The sequence below is a fragment of the Caretta caretta genome, chromosome 2 (assembly GCF_965140235.1).
Source record: "Caretta caretta isolate rCarCar2 chromosome 2, rCarCar1.hap1, whole genome shotgun sequence".
NCBI lineage: Eukaryota > Metazoa > Chordata > Testudines > Cheloniidae > Caretta > Caretta caretta.
In genome coordinates this window covers 97,564,234-97,586,510 of record NC_134207.1, presented here as the reverse complement: position 1 = coordinate 97,586,510, position 22,277 = coordinate 97,564,234, and the positions used below count along the sequence as shown (strand labels likewise).

Sequence of the window (22,277 nt, the reverse complement as noted above, 5' to 3'; positions counted from 1 at the left end):
TGACTTTGGAACTAATAGTGAAAATCTAAAATTATTTTAAATGGAGAAACTGCATTGTCTCCTTCCTCTCCACCCCTACTTATTTATGCTAATGAAATCTTTAGTCACATTCTGAGGCAGGAAAATTAAAGATTTTAAAATCAAAGATTTGTGCATATAGCAGGGCATATAGCAGGATAGTATTTTCCATCCTGATTTTACAGAGGTGATTCTTTTACCTTTTCTTTAATTAAAATTCTTCTTTTAGGAACCTGATTGATTTTTCATTGTTCTTAAGATCCAAGGGTTTGGGTCTGTGTTCACCTGTACCAATTGGTGAGGTATGAAAAGTGAGAGATAGAGAGATTAAGTGAAAACGCACCTTCTGAGCTCAAGACATGGATATAAATCAGCTCATTTGAAAGGAGGAAATCAGGAGTGGTGCCGAAACATTGTATGTCAAGTCTCATTCTGGTTGTGGCAGGTGAACTTGTTAGAAAGACAGGACCTAAAGCCACTGCACTAAAGTGGAGGTGACTGCCTCTTTGCCTTACCAGCATCACCAGGAACATCATTATGTTCTGTTCAAAAATGGTTTGACTTGGAACTAGCATTTGCTCTTGTATCCTCTATGATTTATAAAGGTCAGTTACCTTTAACTTACTATCCTTTAAGAATGTGTGTGTGAAAAGTGAAGACGTGGAAAGAAAGGGGAGAAGATTTTTCATGTACAGATACAGATTACAAGTTTTTGTTTTTTGAAGTGGAACTGTTTGCTCAGTTACTTTGGAATGGATTTTTTAAAAATTGTTTTCTTTGAAGCAAGGACCATGAGTCATTTCATTTGAGCATCACATATTATATATAGCTATATATTTTCCCATTTCATAATATATGTCATAATTCATTCATCTGAGAAACCATAGACCAAGAAAACACATTGTACATCTCTCTTCAGATCCATAGCTATGAGCAGGATTTTTAGGGAAAAGTCAGCCCTTTTAAGATATCTGAAATGTTGGTAGGTTATATAGTTTCCCATATACCTTAAGTGCAGCTGCACCAGAATTTGAGAGTACTTATTTGTCATCTTATCTAATGATTAGACCTTTCTGCATGTGACCAAATGTGATCTCACTACATGTTCTCTCTGCCCAGTTGGACAGGTACAGCAGCTTGCTCTTTTCAGGCTGCTGGCTCAATTTGAAGAGAGAGAGAGTGTACATGTTCCACTAAAATACATACACAGAAAATCCTTCAAAATTATAGCTTAACATAGGAGAAAGCAGAAAAATGTCGGGGCAGATATAATATATTCCACCACTTTAGAGTCTTTCTGTATTTTTGCTGTATTCTACAATATTCTATTGTAACTTTGTTAGAAACTGAAATTTAGATCCTCCCGCCCCATTGTAAAGATACAGCCATAACATTGGAAAGCTTTCTCAAGCTTGCAAGGGTAGGAACTCCCCACCCCACTTTACTGTAAGAACTTTAACTTTCAATGAGAAAAATGTTATCCTAGACATAAACATCATCTAATCAGGCAGCAAAATCTGCACTGTAAGTGATACTGAAAGTCCTGTTGAGAATGAAACACAACAGGCTAATAAAAAATGGGGCAGTGAATGCCAAATAGAAAGACCCTGAGCAGCGGGCTTCACAGCTGAAGACAGACACTATGATGGGCAACCTTATCAAAACCTATATAGATAGAAAAGAAGAGCCACATAGACCAATCCTCAATTTCAATGATTCACCTCTGAATAAGGACAGTTTCCTGTGCATGACTCACTACTCAGTTTGCACCTTTTAATGCAGGTTTTCAATCACCTGAATGGAGCACAAATGGCTGTTTGCAAGCACACAAGCTGGTGGGCCCAAGTTTAGAGGTTCATCTGAAAGTGTGGGCCATGTCATTGATAGAAGTGAGTTAGGTTACATTTACATGACTGTGCTGTGGCGATTCCGTCACCAGATGCCCCAGCTGTGGCTTCTCTCTCTATTTGAACACTGAGTTGAAAATAATGTGGTGTAGTGTCTGGCTGTTGGCACTGATATGCATTGAAAAAGCAGTCTTAAAGTTTTAGGTCAGTATACATTCTGAATAATGATTAATGTTTCAGCCTTTAGTCACCTCAGAGTTTTGGGGTAATCAGGCTGGCAAATAACCAAAACAAATAGTGTGATGCATTTGAAGCTGCCTGTGATAATTTATGAATATTACGTGTTGACAGTTACTGGATGCACATATTGAATTAATTCAATAGCAGGATTGTCACGAAAAGCCCCCAGGAAGGGGAAGGCTGTCAGAAAAAACTTGAATGGCAATGGAAGAACCATTAACTTCGATGCTCTGGCTCAGGCCCCTTATGAGCCTGCCAGACATGTTTTGCCATTAGGGACTCAGTCCCTATGGGACGGAGAGAATCAATGCGTTTATCAAAACTTACAGCTGCTTCGCTGCAGCCCTTAGCGAAGACGCTACCTACACCAAGAGGAGAGCTTCTCTGAAGAGGTGGTAGCTATGTTAGTGGGAGAAGCTCTCGCATTGACATAGCACTGCTCACACCTGTCATGGAATTAGAACAGTATGACTGTGTCACTGCGGGGTGTGGATTTTCTACATGCTTGAGTAATGTAGTTATACTGACATACGTTTGTAATGAAAACCAGGGCAAAGAGACTCAGGAGGGTTTAAAGACACACATGCCCTCAAGAGAGGAGCAACTAACAGAGACAGGCTTTTACGTCTGAGAACCCAGAGCCTACCATACGAGGAATCTGGGGAAAGTTAGACCTCCTGGGGTCCCATCAGGACACTGTTTAGACTCTAAGTCAGAGAGCCACAGATATGGACCTTTCATTGTTTTAATATTCTTTTACTTTTATGCTATGCTGTGCTCCTACGGTTAAATAAACATTTATATTTTAAGAAGAATGTTTAGGATTACTGTAAACCACTGGTCACATACTTCCAAAGAGAAGAACTCTTTAATACAACAATTTTATAATGCCCAACCAGTCTGAAATATTAGAAAAGGTAATTTTGTTTTGTTTTTCTAAGTACCCTGCTTGGAACAAACATTTCTGGGATAATTTATTTATAAATATGTCTGTACTTTTAGTGGAAATAGAACATTATATTGAATTGTCCCTTGGCAAGTTTGATGTGGAGGGTGAGTGCTACAAGTCATCTAACACAGTAAAATATCAGAGACAATCTGGAACAAAGATGATGCTTTGATGGATTTACAGAAGAAAAGTGGAGACACCAGAGTCAAAGATTGTTAAGTTGTGGGTACAGAAAGGTGGAAATACATGGTCTGAACAGAATCTGTTTGTTTAGAACTCTTCTTCCTTACATCTAACAGCATATAGTATTCAGCACACACTGTTCACCACAAACAATGAACAAAGGAGAGGCCTACAAATCACTAACATCTGGCACTGGTTAGGCTGGTAGCCAACTGTGACTATGGAGACCACAGTGACTACTGATTTATGCAATCATTCCTATTTCTGCTGTTACCTTACTCCTCTATCCCATCTGTCCACATTTTCTAAATCCTAAAATGTGAGTTCCTTGGAGCAGGGACTGTCTTTGTATTATTTGTTTAAACAATGCCTAGATTCTGTTTTGGCCCTTTACATGCTACTGTAGAAAATCCCATGGATAGTCAAGGACACCAAAAAATATGAGGGACATTGAGGCTTGTGTGTGTGTATGTAAGTAAAGATATGGAACAGTTGGATGCCTCAAGGTTCTGTGCATTAATTAATATACCCCACACAACATACATAAATAAAACATTTATTAACATTAATCTTCCACTAAAATTGACACACTGGATCAGACTAACTATCCAGTCTGATATCCTGTCTCTAACAGTGACCAGTAGCAGATGCTTCAGGGGAAGATGAAATAAACCCCTTAGTGGATAGTTGGCTATGTGTACACTGCACAGTAAGTCTGGGTCTGTGGGATCCAGGCTTGCAGACTCGGGGTTTCAAGCCTGCACTTCAATGTCCCCATTGCATTGTAAACCCGGGCCACACAAATGTGCTGGCATGTCCATACTGCACTACACAGACCCGAGTCAGATGTTCTGCTTCTTGGGGCATATCCCATTGCATCACAGTGATCCTAGTGCCCTCACCAGCTGTAGCCACTATAGGGTTTGGCTGATAGTGGATTGGGGGAGAACTTTTCTGTCCATTCTTCAGGACTTGACCAGAAGCATTTTCAGTGGTTTGAGCCCACCAACTCGTCCAGCCACGCTATTTAGGATCTGCACACTCCCATCATGCTGCCAGCAGCCAGAGCCATCAACCTGGTGGAACAACTTCTCCAGCTCATGCTGTGAGTTCTATTTAGGGACGCAGGCAGAGCACCTCTGGCATTTTGGCAGTGGTTTCTGATCTGCCAAAGGCACCTTCAGAACTGCACTGGCATATTGGCTGCAAGCCCCCAGTGCTGCTCACGCCTGCTGCCATAGCTGTGCAGTCCCCATACATAGACTGGCACTTCTGGAGCAGCACCACAAGCTCAGATTGGTGGGATCACATCATCATGTGGATGTGGGATGACCAGCAGAGGCTCCGGAATTTTCACATGAAGAAGCAGACATTCCTGGAGGTTTGTGATCAGCCTGCTCCGACCCTTCATCATCAGGAAACATATATGAGGGAGGCCATGCAGGCTACTCCAGACTTCTATACATCTCTTCCTAATCAGTTTGGAGTTCATAAGTCAACTACAGGGGTTGTTGAGGTGGCTTGTAAGTCAATCAGGACAGTGATGTATCCAAAGGTGGGGAGCATTACAAATGTTCCTGAAATAATTGCTGGGTTTGAGAGAATGGGCTTTCCAAACTGTGCCTTGGCCACTGATGGACTCATGTGACTTCCACCAGGAGCACAAGTATATAAACTGCAAAGGCTATTACTCCATCATTATGCAGGCCTTGGTTGACATCAGAGGCAGATTCCTGGACACTAATGTGGGATGCACTGGCAAGGTGCATGATACCAGGGTTTATTTTGGAGATTGAGACTTTACCTTGTTGGGCAAGCTGGGACATTATTCCCACTGAATGAATATAGCTGGGGCGGGGGGGAAGAAACACTTCTTTCCTGACTCCTACAGGTGACTGGCTGAATCCCCCTGAAGCGTGAGATTCTATGAACGTAAGACACGAACCAGAAGGTACTCCTAGGGTTGCCCAGCCCAGGCCCACCCCACTGCAAGCAACTCCGTCATACAATCCGTCTTGCAAATGCACCAGGCTTTAAGATAAACTAGTTAGGTTGCTTGCTCCCACAATTCCTATTGGGTGACTGTTCCAGAACCTCACTCCTCCGATGGTTAAAATCCTTCTTGTAAATTCCAGCCTAAGTGTATTCCTGAATAGTTTATACCCATTCAGGCTACTGAATTCAATCACAAGGCAGTTATTAATAGGTGATTGCTGTTTTTATATCTTGTTTTTGGAGAAAGGATTAAAAGTCTGTTTATTATGCACGATTAAGTCAAACACATGAGCAGGATAGAGCTTATTCTAGGTTGGATTGGTTGGCAGAAACTTCAACCACATAAGTCTTGCAATTGAATATTGAGTGACAACATTGGCAGCCAATGAATTAAAATAGAGAAACATTACACAATCAGAACACACTCACTGGCTGGACATACCCTTAGGCAGGGCACTTTTACCAAAGACTAAGAGCTAATTATTCTTCCTTTGCTGCCACACTGCATCTTTTTTCAATTGTAAGAAATGCCATTTTTGTTCCTACTATCATTGTAAAATTTTATAATTGTATTTACTGACAAAGCCTGAAGAAAAATATGCAACATTTCTTATTAACTATTTCCTCCACAAACTTTTTATTTTTAAGCTCTTAAAAGAATACTGTCAAAACTTGAAAATACTGTTTTAAGAAAGTGGGAGAAGAGACCTGAGCTGAATTTGAAACATTGTAAAAAAAGTTCCAATTAGTGGTTTTAAACCACTTGGCCAAAATGATTCTCACTTGAGGTATTTGGAAAAAAAATGCCCCACCATCACATGCAAAAAGAATTTGTGGTGTTTCCCCCACCGTTACTGTATGGGTTACCTGACTTTGACATCTCAATGAAACTCCAAAACTTGCCTGTAGAAGAATGACATAAAAATAAAAGATATCTGTCAAACACTGAACTTTCTGCTTCACATAACTCTGGCATCTGTGTATTTTCTCTTGAGAAAATTAATACATCAACCTGGGGTCAAGTAAAAGGAGAGAAATTACAGAGAAATGTGGCTCAAAACTTATTCTGAACTTAACACTCTTCATGGTTCAGTAACCCTTGAACTTAAAGTTTTCTCAGCTGTGGAAATGGATTCAAGGCCTGATGAGTGTTTAAGAAAAACACATTTAATTACAGTTTTTTTTCAGACAAAGAGAAGTGAAAGAACAGTTTTGTGTGGCCACTGCAGAGGAACTAAATGAATGTGGTCTTCATGGTTGAGGAGGTGAGGGAGATTCCCTAACCTGAGACATTCTTTTTAGGTGACAAACCTGAGGAACTGTCCCAGATTGAAGTATCATTAGAGGAGATTTTGGAACAAATTGATGAATTAAACAGTAATAAGTCACCAGGACCAGATGGTATTCACCCAAGAGTTCTGAAGGAACTCAAACGTGAAATTGCAGAACTACTAACTATGGTATAATTTAAATCAGCTTCTGTACCAGATGACTGGAGGCTAATGTGATGCCAATTTTTAGAAAAGACTCCAGAGGTGATCCCAACAAATACAGGCCAGAAAGCCAAACTTCAGTGCCAGGCAAATGGGTTGAAACTATAGTAACGAACAGAATTATCAGACACATAGATGGACACCATTTGTTGGGAAACGGTCAACATGGTTTTTGTAAAGGGGAATCATGCTTCATCAATCTACTAGAATTCTTTGAGGGGGTCAACAAGCATGTGGACAAGGGTGATCCAGCGGATATAGTGTACTTAGATTTTCAGAAAGCCTTTGACAAGGTCCCTCACCAAAGGGTTTTAAGCAAAGTAAGCTGTCATAGGACAAGAGGGAAAGTCCTCTCATGGGTCAGTAACTGGTTAAAAGATAGGAGACAAAGGAATAAATGGTCAGTTTTCAGAATGGTGAGTGGTGGTGTCCCCCACGGGTCTGTACTGGGACTAGTGCTGTTCAACATATTCATAACTGAACTGGAAAAAGGGGTAGACAATGAGGTGGCAAAATATGCAGAAGATATAAAACTACTCAAGATAGTTAAGTCCAAAGCAGACTGCAAAGAGTTACAAAGGGATCTCATAAAACTGGGGGACAGGGCTGTGACGGGTTCAGTCACAGAGACCCCCTTGGGACTGTGCCCTGACGTGCTAAGACTAAGCTCTTTTTCTCTGCCAGTTTGGGCCTCCAGAACCCTGTCTTGTTGAGCCAGATACGCTAATCTGCTGCAACACAGGATCTGACCCACGCTCCCAAAGCTGCAGACTTAACTGAAAACAGCTTAGCAAGTGCTCCTGTCTCTAGCACCCAGACAGCCAGCGCCCAATGGGATCTAAACCCCAAATAAATCTGTTTTACTCTGTATAAAGCTTATACAGGGTAAACTCATAAATTGTCCTCCCTCTATAACACTGATAGAGAGATATGCACAGCTGTTTGCTCCCCCAGGTATTAATTACTTACTCTGAGTTAAGTAATAAGCAAAAAGTGATTTTATGAAGTATAAAAAGTAAGATTTAAATGGTTCCAAGTAATAACAGACAGAACAAAGAAAGTTACCAAGCAAAATAAAACAAAACATGCAAGTCTAAGCCTAATACAGTAGGAAACTGAATACAGATAAATCTCACCCGCAGAGATGTCTCAATATGCTTCTTTCACAGACTAGACTCCTTCCTAGTGTGGGTCCAGCAATCACTCACACCCCCATAGTTACTGTCCTTTGTTCCAGTTTCTTTCAGGCATCTCTTTGGGGTGGAGAGGCCATCTCTTGAGCCAACTGAAGACAAAATGGAGAGGCTTGCAGGGCTGTTTATATTATCTCTCTTGTGGGTGGAAACCCCTTTATTCTTCTGTGCAAAGTCACAGCAACAAGATGGAGTTTGTAGCCACCTGGGCAAGTCACATGTCCATGAATGATTCAGCTTTTTGCAGGCCAATGCCATTGTTTACATGTTAGTTTGAACATTCCCAGGAAAGCTCAGATGTGGATTGGCATCTCCCAAAGTCCGTTGTCCATTGGTGTTTCTTGATTGGGCACTTACTGAGAATAGTCCTTTCTCAAGAAGCTGACCAAATGCTTCACTGAGGCTACTTGGAATCAAAAACATTGAGATACCAGTACAAAGCCAATATTCATAACTTCAAACACAAAAATGATACACACATTCAGCCAGCATAATCGTATCCAGCAAATTACAACCTTTCTATAGACACCTTACTTGACTTCCTTTGTACAAGATTTGGTGAAACTATAGGACCTTGGTTGCAACAATGATCTATACGGTCACAGTCAGGGCTGACTCTAGGCAAAACAAGCAGATGCTTGGGGCAGCACATTTCTGGGGGCGGCATTCTGGTACTGGCCATGCCACCCCTAGAAATGTGTCCCCTCTGCCCCAGCTCACCTTCGCTCCACCACCACCCCTTCCCCTGGGTGTGCTGCTGATCGGCTTTTCCCCCCTCCCTCCGAGGCTTGCCATGCAAGAAACAGCTGTTTGGCATGGCAAGCCTTGGAGGGAGGGAGGAGAAGCCGATCAACAGCGCACCCAGGGGAAGCGGTGGTGATGGAGCGAAGGTGAGCTGGGGCGGGGAGCGGTTCTGCTACCCCCCAGTTACTTCCTGTGCTCCGCCCCACCCTTGCTCATCTCCGCTACGCCTGCTCCCCTGAACACGCTGCCTCTCCTTCACCTGAGAGAGAGGGGGGAGAAGTGGAGCAGTGGCATGTTCAGGGGAACAGGAGGAGCGGAGGTGAGCTAGGGCGGGAGGTTGCGGGGGGGGGAGCTGCAGGAAGCAATGAGGGGGGGAAAATGTGGCATGCCTGGGGGAGGAGGCAGGGCTGGGGATTTGGGGAAGAGGCTGGGAAGGGGCGGAATTGAGCCGGGGGAAGGGGGGGCATGAAAAAAAAACAGGGGCACCCAAAATTTTTTTTGCTTGGGGTGTCAAAAATCCTAGAGCCAGCCCTGGCCACAGTTCATGTCAATAACATCACAAGGGCAACAAAATGGCAGATGAAATTCAATGTTCAAAAATGCAAAGTAATGCACATTGGAAAACAAAATCCCGACTATACATATAAAATGATGGGGGTCTAAATCAGCTGTTACCACTCAAGAGAGAGATCTTGGAGTCATTGCGGATAGTTCTCAGAAAACATCCACTCAATGTGTACTGGCAGTCAATAATGATATGATAAAGGTCTATAAAATCATGACATGTGGAGAAAGTAAATAAGGAAGTGTTATTTACTCCTTCTCATAACACAAGAATTAGGAGTCATCAAATGAAAATTAATAGGCAGCAGGTTTAAAAGAAACAAAAGGAAGTATTTCTTCACACAATGCACAGTCAACCTGTGGAACTCTTGCCAGAGGATGTTGTGAAGGCCAACACTATAACAGGGTTAAAAAAATAATTGGTAAGTTCATGGAGGATAGGTCCATCAATGACTATTAGCCAGAATGGGCAGGGATGGTGTCCCTAGCTTGTTTGCCAGAAGCAGGGAATGGGAGACAGGGGGTAGATCGCTTGATGATTGCCTGTTTTGTTCATTCCCTCTGAAGTACCTGGCATTAGCCACTGTTGGAAGACAGGATACTGGGCTAGATGGACCTTTGGTCTGACCCAGCATGGCTGTTCTTATATTTATGTCTGAGTAGATTGACTATACTTGGACATACTTAGATATCCTTCAAATACCAACATCTGAAACTCTACCAAGTAGAAAGAAAAGCATTTCAGGGAAGCACATGTGTCATGGTTATGGAGCTAGTGGTACTTGAGTCCTCTTGATTCTTTCTAATTGCACCCGCTCAGGAGTTAGGCCTCTTCTTCCCTGGGATGCATCTCTTACTCCTATGATTCTCCCACTCTTAGACCAGAACTTGGGGCGACAGAACCCTGTGTACCAGCTAAAATTTCTGTGCATGTCCAACTGGGTTTGGCACCTCTAAGTGTTTCATTCGATAGCTTGTGACCAGTGGTTAATATAGGTGACCAAACAGCTTTCCTAGAACAAAGCTGTGACAACCTGCCACCCCCATATTCATCTTTGTCATGTAATTAGGATATGTTTTGTACCAAGTATGCCTTGTGACTTTCATTCTAAAAGTCTTGATTTGCTCGACATTAATATCTTATTGGCTTGTATGTGCTATCGTCGTATGTGAAGTTATGAAGTTTGGCTATGTATGTGTTACTCAAGCAAATTGTGAGGTTAAAAACACCCACAAGCAGCCATTCAGGTACAACAGTAAAAAGGACAAACAATGTTAGTAGCTTATTGAGGAAATGCACACGAGCACAAGAATTACCTCAGGAACTGCATACAATAGAAACTTCTCAGAGATAGCACTACACAATGGGAACTGTTTGACCCAGGTCACAGCAAAAGAGCTTTCCAGCAAGTGGGAAGAAGATATGAAAGCGGGAAATGACATCATGATTGTACCTTACTCTCCCTACAACAACACCTGGGAACACCTGAGGAATAAAGATTGAACTGGGGGAAGTGATGATCTCAGGCTAAAGGGATTTCTACCCTGTGTATGAAAACCTGGAAAGAAAAGGCAGATTGTGCCTTAAGAATCTGCCAGCCTGTTTATCACTCAGGGTGAGAATGTGCTAATTCATATCCTACCTATCTAGTATGTTAAGCTCATTTTGTGTTTTTGTTTATTTACTAGATAATCTGCTTTGATCTGTTTGCTATCACTTACAATCACTTAAAATCTATCTTTTTATAGTTAATAAACTTATTTTATGCTTTAATCCAAACTGGTGTGCATTTGACTAAGATGTCTGGGGAAAATTTCAGCTTGGTTACCACAAGTGTGTATGGTTCTCTTCACATTGAGGGAGAGGCAGACAGGGTATTAAATCCATATACTGGCCAGATTTGATCATAAAAGAAAAGGTTTTTAATACAGTAACAATCTTCATTTATAGCTATCTTCCATAAGTCTTACCAGTTTAGGGTTGCTAATTCTGACTGACTATTCCGGGAGATTCCCCCCCCCCCCCACCTGACATAATGTCATTTTCTTAAAATAGCCTATTAAAATCTCCTGGATTGCTTTCAATAGTCACCGGGAGACTGATGCCGATACTGTACTTCATACTTAGTGCTGTGGCGCACACAGAGATTATTATAATGTGTATTTTGATGCCTCAGATGAAAACACTACTACCGTGAACATCCTTTTACAGCATGGCTCAACTCTTCACTTTTAATAAGAGACCATATATCAGTATTTTGCTGCATTAGGAGATGAACAGATCAAAGAACCAGGCAATAATAATGTTCAGAGAGACGCTGGAGGGAGAACCATAGAATAAAGCCAAGGACAGGTTTTAAAAAGTGCATCAATGTTGCATTTCATAGGCTTATGACATTAAAGGCACTACTTTTTCTGTAGTCATATATTTTACCTCCCTATCTTCTGAGCCAGAGCAAATTCACATATAAGGAACTCTGACAGAACCAAGGGAGGGATCAGATCATAGAAAATGAAGCGTAGATTGAGATTTAAGATTACTTTTATTCTGATGTGGAACGAAAACAAGACCTCTTCAATTTTTTCATGACAAAAATAAGACGGAGACAGGCACAGACCAACCCCAGAGTAGCACATAGTCCAGTGATTAGGGCACCCACCTGGGATGTGGAAGACCCAGGTCCAGGTCCCTGCTACAAATAAGCCAGAGCAGGGATTAGAATCTGGGTTTCTTACATCCGAGGGGAGTGCCCCAAACACTAGAAAATTATGTATTCTGGGCTAGGTCTCCCTCTCTCTCTAATTCCATCCTGGACCCAAATAACTTTCCTGACAAAATTTTTGTTGAAACCAATATGTTTTAGCAAAACATTTCAGTTTCCACAAAACAACATTTTCAATAGAAAAATATTTCATTACTTTTTTTTGACCATTTCTAGTTACAGGACTTGTCTCTTATTTAAAAGCCCAATTTAATTCTCTTTCTAGTGACTTTAATTAGAGCTATATTAGATTTTAGCAGAGAGATTTCTTGTCCTCAGTGATGCAACTCATGAAACATGCATTGGGCTGTATTGTGCAATGCCAGATACACAAAGTTATGCTGTATGGTTAACCTGAGCCCAGTGAATGTAGCCTTCTCCCCATTGACATTTTTTGTCCCCATTTTTGTTTGTTAATTAAACACGATTTGAATGGACAAAAAAGGAAGTCTGCTGAAAATGCTATAGTGCTACAGGCATCAAATAACTATAGATGTTTACCTTGTGTTTTCAGACTTTTCTTACCCTTTCAGCCTTTGGTAATCTTACAATATAACTACTTTAAAATCTGCCATCTGTTAAGTGGTTTCTGTAACCAATCACACCCAAGAATGCACTTGCTACTCTGTCTATTAGCTTTGGAGTAGAACAGTTTCTCTATAAACCTACATCAGAATCATTTCACACTAATTAGTCTGTTGGAAGTATAACCGAACCACAGGTCAGCCATTGTAGTTTTTCCATCAATTTTGTTGGAATAATCCTATTAAGTTTCTTAATGGTGAAGATGTGAAGGAAATAGCACCCTAAAAAAACCTCTATAAAATGAATCCTGATGCACACAGCTATAAGGACATGACTATCATCAAAAAGAAATTGTAAAAAAGATTTAGGGCTTGTCTACATGGCATGGCAACGTGCATTAGGCAAACCCTACACCTTTTGGCCAGTGATGTTTTTTCTTTTCATATAACAGGAAGAAAACACCTTGACATTCACCAGATTTTAATTTTTCTGCATCATGCACACACATATCCTGCTAGCTTTCATGAGCATAGTCACATCTCTAATACTCAAATCTGATAACACAGTTCCCATTATTTGAAAGACTGCCCCAGCAATGGTACAAATGGAAATAAGCTGGATAGAAACAAAAGGGCAGCATTCATACTTTTTAGTGCTTTTAAATGTTTAGCATGATGCAATCCTTTTGAATATGAAGCAGTTTGAAAAGTAATATACAAAACGGGAGGTAGCATTTACTCTTTCTTGTTCACTCAAAAAAATGGAATACCCTAACTTAGAGCATCTGCCTCTCAAGAATCACTCTCTCCCCCCACATGTCAGTGGATCCTCCCTCCAATAGTATAATGCTATCTTCAAAATCAAGGCATAGGTAGGTAACTGTTAGTAACTATTAGCCAGAATTTCCATGGTAACAATATTTCCTCCCAGTAATTGAACAATGGAGTGATTTGCATTTTCTTCCCACTTGCCACAGTTCCTTAACTCTTACCTTCCAGACTCAAATGTGAACCATGTTGAGTCACGCCCATATCTCCTCAAAGAACTCAGAGGCCACATGACCAGCTTGACCTTGGCATTATGGATATCCCAGAGATAGATGTTTTCATGTGTGATCTGCATTGTACATTCCCCATAGATATCTAAATTTGGTGTAGGCATAAGATATACGTTGAATCGCTCTAGGAAGGAAAAAAGCAAAATGAGAGGGAAATCTGGTGAAAATGAGAGTTAATTTGAAAAATTAACAGAATACCAACTTGCCTGGCTACAGAAATTTTAGATATCATGAGCCAGATCCTGATTTAAATGAAGTCAATGAAGCCATAACATTTACATAAGTGAAGGATCTGGCTCCAGGCATTTTACATATGGTACTACTACAAACAGAGCTCACTGAGATCTGAACAGCATTACAAATGACTTTCCAAGATATACTGAAGAACTTTAACCTTGTGAGAGATCATTTCCCTCAGTAATGTGTGTGCAAACCGTGACCTTCCAATTTTGGAGGGCATCTCTAGCTAACTTCTTAATAGATGGAGAATCACAGTGACCTAACAACTTTGAAGGATCCTTTACAATATGGGGTATCAACATTTCAAGGCATAGAACAACAGGAGTACTGGCAAAAATATCTGTGCAACTGTTACACATAAAAAAATTGTTTTTTGTATGAAGACCCCCAATTGTTTGTGCATACCTGTTAACTGCACATAAAAGTCTGGTTAGATGGACAATTTTTTTAATTTGTGTGCTCAGATGCCCATTTGCCAAGTAAGGGGCAATTCATAGACATGCATGTTTGACTACCCACCTCTTGTATAACCACAGTAAAATGTAGTTCTATACAGTATATTGTGAAGGCACTTTCGAAGTTGTTACTAGATATATTGTCATTTCATAGTACAAACCTTTTAATACATTAGGTAGAAGGTCAAAGAGAAGACAACACTTTTAAAAAGTGCCTCAACAATGTAGTAGAGTAGGCAAGCTTTGAAAAATTATTAGACTATATAAGGCATCATTTACTCACATGGATGGAAAAAGCCCATGATGCTAGTCAGGGAATTTTAAATCAAATTGTAGTTTGTTGCCACCTATATTATATATGTGCACACACACACACACAAACAGAATAACAGTCAAAATTTAAGGTGCAAATATTGGAAATGCTGGGTTATATTTTAATTCTCAAGGCACAATGGCATGATCCAGGGCAGAATGTCAGCCTCAGTTTGTAGATTTGTTTCTGAATTTCCTAGCACTTGTGGAACTAGGTCATACACTTACACTTTTGTGTTGCTGCTTTTAAGAGTGCTAAAAAGACCAAACCTATGAATAAAATAACAATTCAAGACAGGGCATCAGAAATATTCACTCTATAAATGAGCGGTTGGAAACATACACATATGTATAAGGGCCAATTAGGAAAAGTGCCTTCAAAAATTAATAAAGGAGCAAGGGTTTGGTGCAGAACATTTTTTAAAAAAAAATCCAATCTTGGGCAGACATTCATTGGGAGGGTCCTCATACAAATGTGAAAGGAATTAAAACTCATTTAAGGATGGTATGTAAAGAGAGTAACTAAATATATCAGTCAAAAGAGACCTAAGTTATGTGTGTATGCCAACAGACCGGACTGTATTTTCAATGTTTGTTAAATATACTTTTTGATAGATCAGTGGAGGAAGAAGTTGTAAATGAGCATCCAGGAAAATGCAAAAGTGTAGGGGCAGAAATGAACACAAGTTGGTTAAGGAATTAAAGTGAACAATCACATGTACAGTAAGATTTGCAACCCTGTGTGGCTATAAGTAAACTTGTCATCCCCAACGATAGTCTGTCTCAGTCCATTTAATTTTGACTCATTAATGCCTTCCCAGTTGATTCACTCAATCTTCTGGCCATTCAACCTCTTCTCTTAAATTCTATTTCTCATGAATCATACTAATGGGTGTTAGCCCTGTAAATTGTATTCTATGACTAAAGTCCCATGTGTGAAATCCACCCCCACTCCAATGTTTAGTAACAGTCCTTTAACAGATAGCCCAAATAGCTTAGCAGATGCAGTTAAAATCACTGCAAACAATTTCCCTTACTGGTCATAGAGATTTCTTCATTACAGATCTAATCCAATGCCACTGAAATAAACGAAAAGTCTTCCACTGACTTCAGTTGGCTTTGGATAAAAAGCCCTTAGACACTGACTACTGAGTGAAGAATCTAGAGAACATCATGATAGCTTACTTACTCTTTGTATTAGAATTTTACTTGGACAAACTGTTCAGTGATTAGATACTACAATGATGGGCATTATGCAAAACCCAAAGATAGAGGAGGGAAGGAAAAGTGTGAAAGTGAGATAATAGAAATGATTGACAGATGGGCTAACAAAAATGATTGTGGACACAGATTTCTAGCCAGTCTCATGACTTCTACTTCATAATAGACACTGTTATGATTTAGTTACACACTAGACTTTAGTTTTGTTCTGTTGTGTTATTACCATTCCTGGCGAGGGTTGCCACTGCTGAATTCCCAGCATACGAGACATTCTGGTACTTACAGGAATGGTATGGGCTTTTCTCGCCAATGTGACCTTGCACACACAATGTGTGAGAGGTCACATTGCACAGAGGATGCCATTTTGAAGAGTATACTGCTCCCTCCCCCCACAGTGTGACATCGCACATGGCTTGTGCAAAGTCACGCGGTCGGGTGGAGCAGCACGATCTTCAAAATGGCATCCCTCCTCCATAATACCTGATGAAACCACATTCAGTTTTGTCTCTGTAGCGGACAGGGGACAGACCACAGAAAAAGAGAACTGTCCATCTTAAAACTGGATGAATGGCCTGACTATTCCAGGCCCTTGCATCCTCCCCCTCTTTGAATTGGACCAGAATGAAAGGTCCGGATAATCTGTGTAATGGCAGATTCTCTGGCCCACCCCAGTCTTAGACTCACTGTGTCCTCACAAGGAGCCCCACTGGAATTGTGCGCATGATGAACAGGGGATGTACATTCCCTGAAACTCTGCCCCTTTCTTGTTCAGCAGACTCACCTTGCTTGCACTGTCACAATGGCACCAGCACCAGAGGAGAAAGGTTTGTCATTTTGTGCAGATTTTAATTTTCAGGGATAATTTTATGCACTATGCTATTATTTAAGGAAGGGTCTAAGGACATATGAAAAATAGAAGCCAATTGGATTAGTTTCCACTTAGAATATACAAAAACAACTTTGAATTCGCAGAGAAAAGCTTAGCATCATTTAAAAGCTACCAAAATGTTCACAGAAAGAAACCTAACTTCTTGGAATTATTTGAGGATATTATTGCATAAGGGCATTCAGGAGACATGATATACTCAAATTGTCAGGAGACATTTGTCTACTCTGCATTCAAGGTCAGTGTCTAAGGCGAGGTGTCATGGATTGAAAGGAAATGTGTCTGATTAAACTGAACATCAGCTGCAAGGCAACTAAGTGGAACCATAGGAACTTATTCAGGCTGGCAACAACAGAAGTTATTCATACGTGCACTGGAGGAGCAAATGTTGTTTGTTTTTACAGATTTTCAGTTTTGTTTTTTAACTAAGAGTACAATTTTGTAACTAAAATTTATGAAAGTGTGCGGACAACAGGAAACTGGGGGGGGGGGAATGAATTCTGAGGAAAAATGCAAGGGATTACAAATTAGGGTCAAATCTGCTGGGGAAGGTTTGCACAGTCTCCCTGTGAAGTCAAGGGGAAAAACTGGGTTTCAGAGGCAAATCCTTGGCCCCAATCGCATAGCTAGGTTTAGAAAATTGAGGCTCAATCCCCAGTTCTGCCTCAGATTCCCTGAATGACTCTGGGCAAGTTATTTACTTTGTGTTTCAGTTTCTGTTTTTCTGTAAATTTTGGGAAGATAATACTTGCTTACATTGTGAGGATAAACTCGTTAATGTTTATGAGGTTCTCTGACCAGTTTGAGGGTGCATCCCTGGAGTGGCATGGTGCTCAGCTTCACAACTGCCCTGTGGACATTAGGGTCAGCTGTGGGCAGAGCATGGTCTGGTGGAGCTAGGGCCTGAGAATTTGCTGCTGTTTGCATCTATCATTCCACCACATAGGGCATGCAGCCAGGCATTCCCTACTCCATCTCTCCATGGAGCAGAACAGCACAGAGCAAGGTACTTGGATTATGTGATACAGTCCAGGATGCAGGCCTTCGAGAAGTGTCAAAGAGTCTAGTATGTCATTGATTCTGGGTATAGGCTATGCATCTGAAATAATGACAGCATTATGTTTCCTATAATCAATGCAAAACCATATGGTTCCATCCCTTTGGGGAACCATAACAACTGGAGAAGCCAGGGGACTATTTGACTTTGTAATTATTGCCACATCTAGCTTGCTAGCTATCTCCTTAGGGAATTATTCCTCCATTCTACCAGATGTTCAGTATGATCTGCTGGGTGCAGGCTGTGGTCCTGCAGTGTTAATCTGATGGACCATTTTGTGAGTCAGCCCAGCCCTGTTGGAAAATACCTGCTGGTGCCTTTACACCACAGCCATAATTTTTGTTTATTTTGGTTAGGGTTAACCCTTCATATCAATTAATGCTCTCTAGTGGTGTATCACTATGGCATTCAGCCATTAAATCATTAAGAGTCGTACAATCCTCCTCTGCACAGCATATCATGTTTACAGTGGCTTCACGATTGTGATAAGCTTTTAACTCATGCACAGTCCGTGGTGCAAGCCTGCTACAGGGTCTTTGTACATTGTAGGTAACATCGCTAACCCTTTCTACCATCTCAAAAGCCCCACACCATGAGTTCTACATTTTGTATCTTTTTACAGGGAGTAATACTGGTACCAAATCCCTCACATGAAATGACTGATTATAGGTATTGCAATTATATCATTCTTTCTGCCTGGCTTTTAGTGAGGTTTTGCTACATTATTTCCATCATGGATTTTTAACTCTCCCCCCCCCCCCCCCGAACTTCTGCACATATGCAGTAACCAGTTCCCCACCCTCCTTCAGTGTCACACTCCTAGGGTCTCTAATCAGATCCAGGAGACCTCTGACCTTTCTCCTTCTTCAGGAGATCAAACAGGGCAAACCCCATGGACTCTTGTGGCACCGCACAGTAAGCAAACAATAGACTGGGTAACATTACATCCCAGTCACTTGCCTTCTTGTTTACATGGATTTTTAGCATAGATTTTAGGATTCCATTGAACCTCTCATCTACTCCATTTGTTTCTGGATGGGATGGGGCAGATTTAAGTTATTTTACCCCCACACATCCTCCGTAGCTCACCAAACAGCTGGGACATGAAATCTGACCCATGATCTAATAACTTATCTTTTGGATAGCCCATCCTGCTGAATACAGAAAACAGTGCCTTAGCAATTGTTTCAGATTGCACATCTGAAAGAGGAAATGCTTCTGGATTCCTGATGGCAAAATCCACCACGACCAATATAAATATTTTTCTCCCCTGGCTGACTTGGGTAGGGGGGCCCTATGATATCCATGACAACCCTTTGATTACAGGTAAAGGATGCAAAGGAGCCTTGTGGAGATGTACAGTCTTTTTTCACCTTTGGCATTTGGCATGAGTCTTGAAGTATTTCTTTACCTCATTTGGAGTACTGGGCCAATAGAAATTTTTCTTTAGCCTTTTGTATATCCTCTCCATTTTCAGGTAACCAACAAAAGGGCAATTGAGGGCTAGTGGCTTCAACAGGAGAGACTGAGGGAGCATCACATCAGAATATCCTATAGCTCAGTGGTTAGAGCGCTCACCTGAGAAGTGGCAGATCCCCGTTCAAACTCCTTCTCCCCCTCAGGCAGAGGAAGGACTTGAACTAGGCCCAGTTGAGTACCCTAACCACTGGGCTCAACTCCCGCCACTCGCCCCTGGATTCTTGCAAAAATGGCATAGGTGCCAAACACCAAGAGAGGGGTTGCAACAGAGAATCCCAAGCAGGAGGAGGCACCTCCCTGCAGCCCAGACTTAAATATCTGTCTTTGGAAGATGGGTGGGGCTTAGCACACATCTCTCAGCTTGGCACTTCTCACTGGCTAGTTTAGGTAAGGAGTTACCTAGAATGCTAGCTTTTGTGATTCCCACTCTAGGAGCCTCTCTTTCCCTACTCATTATACAGGGATCCTAGGCACCAAACACAGTCTTTTGTGAATCCCAGTGATTTTCTAGGCACCTAAAAGTTAGGAGCGGTGATACTCAGTGTCACAATGCTTAAGTTTCTTTGTGAATCTAGCTCTTAGTCTTAATCTTGAATGTAATGGTCCTCAAACTACAATCTTTGGGATACTAACTTTACTTGGATCATTTCCAGGTGGTCAGCAGAGCTCTTTCACTCATAGTATCTATCATCTGCAAGTAGTAACATTTCTTGTTAGTTATAGCCCAAGTCCAGGATTCTTTTTATGGAAAACCACAACCACAGCCTGATAAAAAGAAATGCAAATTTAGCCATCTCTTCACTTGTATGAATCAGTGTAGCTCCCCAATGTATACCAACTGAGGAACTGGCCCTTAAATATTGATTTTACCTTTTTAACAGCAATTATTCTATTTTACATAAGTTACAAAATATTTTGTAGAAAGATTTCTTAATTTCCTAAATATCGAAGCTATTATAAATCAGTTAATTTCACCTACAAATCAGCAAGGTAGCGAAGATGTTGTGCTTAGGACTTACTAACCATTTGCTTTGGTTACAGATGCTATATATTGAATAAGCTTTTTAATGGTTAAATAAATGTCTTATTTGAATAATACTAGCCATACATGTGTATTTTATCTTTTTCAAATTTGAAACTATAAACAATGGATTAAGGATGACAGAAAATGAATAAAATATGTGCAAAATTCTGTCACACAGTGAATCACATACAGTAATTCAATAGATCTAAGAACATTTTCTAAAAGTGAATCTGATGAGTTCAAATGAATCATATAATCTTTTGTATGAGTTGACTAAGTTTGTAATTTCACTGCATATAAAAAGGAAAAGGCTACTCTGGGGATTCAAGACCTTTGGTTCAACAAGTTACATTTGACACTGGGGCAGTTAATGAGTTTGCTGCAATTGAATACTATGGTATTTTCCAAATAAAAAGCACTTATACAAAGGAAGACAACACAATAGCTAACAAAACGTCTTTACTAGAGAAATCAATTATGAGGCATTAGTCAATGATAACATGGAAAGACTGAAAAGGAATGAAAAACTAATTCACTCTCTCTCTCATACACCCACAACCCAACCTAAGCAAACCGCCCATTAAACTTTTGCATTAAAATCTGGATATACTTGCCCAATTTCTCCAGTCATGTATACCAATTTTACATTGCTGTAACTCCATTTAAATCATTGGAGATGCTCTAAATAAAACCATCATAACAAGTGAAGAATCTGGCCCACTATTGGGCATACTGATGCCCAAACATGTCACTTATTTTGATGCCTCTGCATAAGCAGAGTACTTTTGATCATAGAATCATAGAATATCAGGGTTGGAAGGGACCTCAGGAGGTCATCTAGTCCAACCCCCTTCTCAAAGCAGGACCAATCCCCAATTAAATCATCCCAGCCAGGGCTTTGTCAAGCCTGACCTTAAAAACTTCTAAGGAAGGAGATTCTACCACCTCCCTAGGTAACGCATTCCAGTGTTTCACCACCCTCCTAGTGAAAAAGCTTTTCCTAATATCCAACCTAAACCTCCCCCACTCATAGGGCCAGATTTTCAGAAGCCAAATAAAGTTGATGGGAGTCTTCAATGGGCTTTACATTGGGCCCAACATTCTGTCTTAAACATATGGATCCAGAAACGAATACAATAACTAGAGAAAACAAATAAGATATATAAGTCCAAATCCTAATTCATGCAGTGGTCCCACTGAAGGAAGTAAGACAAGTAGGAGTGAGCTCATTATGTATAGATTCCCAAAGAAATCACATAAAGAACTTTTGGGTTTTTTTTATGTCTATTCCACTGATACATTTTGAGATTTGAGGTACATTTTGAGATTTTCCCTTTGGTTGCATATTTGCCTGAACATTTGGCATTTTGCACCTTTTTGAGATAGAATGTCTTTCTGGCCCACTTTTTCTTTCTGACTCTTGGCAGGGAATTAGACTAGATGACCCTTGTGGTTCCTTCTAATCCTATGATTCTATTGGTCCAATCCTGCAATTTTCTGAACATCTTTAATATTTACTAAAATGGGGGTTAAAGGCACTCATCACCTGGCAGGAGCTGATCCCATATTACCTGATTTCATATTTGATTTGTACCACTTTAAAAATATTATAATTTAATTGATGTCTTTGCCTGTGAGTTTTCCACCACCTTACATATAATGGATATATCCCTTTAATGATTGTCATTAAAAAGGCAACATATAGCACAATATCTGAAATATTACCATTCTCTCTTATATAAAATATAAGGGCAACAGTTACCAACAGGGGTAACTATTGGCAAAGTCTGAATTTTTAACAGCAACCACAGTATCATCCATTCTCAATCACTATTACCTCTTTCCCAGTCTCTTTCACATACTAAAAGTAGTTTTGTGCTGGGTATAACTTTACTAACAATGTCAAAGATCTGAAGTCTGTCCTTAGTTTTCTCCCAGGAGCAAAAATCCCATTCCACTACACAAGAACTTGTTTTGTCCTCCTCTAAAAGAAGTGTATATTGGTCTTTTTGGAAAAAAACAAACAAAGAAAA

General features: G+C 40.5%; 1 protein-coding gene across 3 annotated transcripts in view; it reads right to left on the bottom strand.

Moving 5' to 3' along the window:
• DOK6 (docking protein 6) overlaps window positions 1-22,277 on the bottom strand; it is a 453,595-nt gene that overhangs the window by 152,965 nt on the left and 278,353 nt on the right. For all 3 annotated transcript variants that reach the window (XM_048840154.2, XM_048840153.2, XM_048840155.2), the window contains one exon: window positions 13,505-13,694. In XM_048840154.2, coding sequence (XP_048696111.1) covers window positions 13,505-13,694 — 190 coding nt within the window. The remainder of the gene's footprint in view (window positions 1-13,504; window positions 13,695-22,277) is intronic.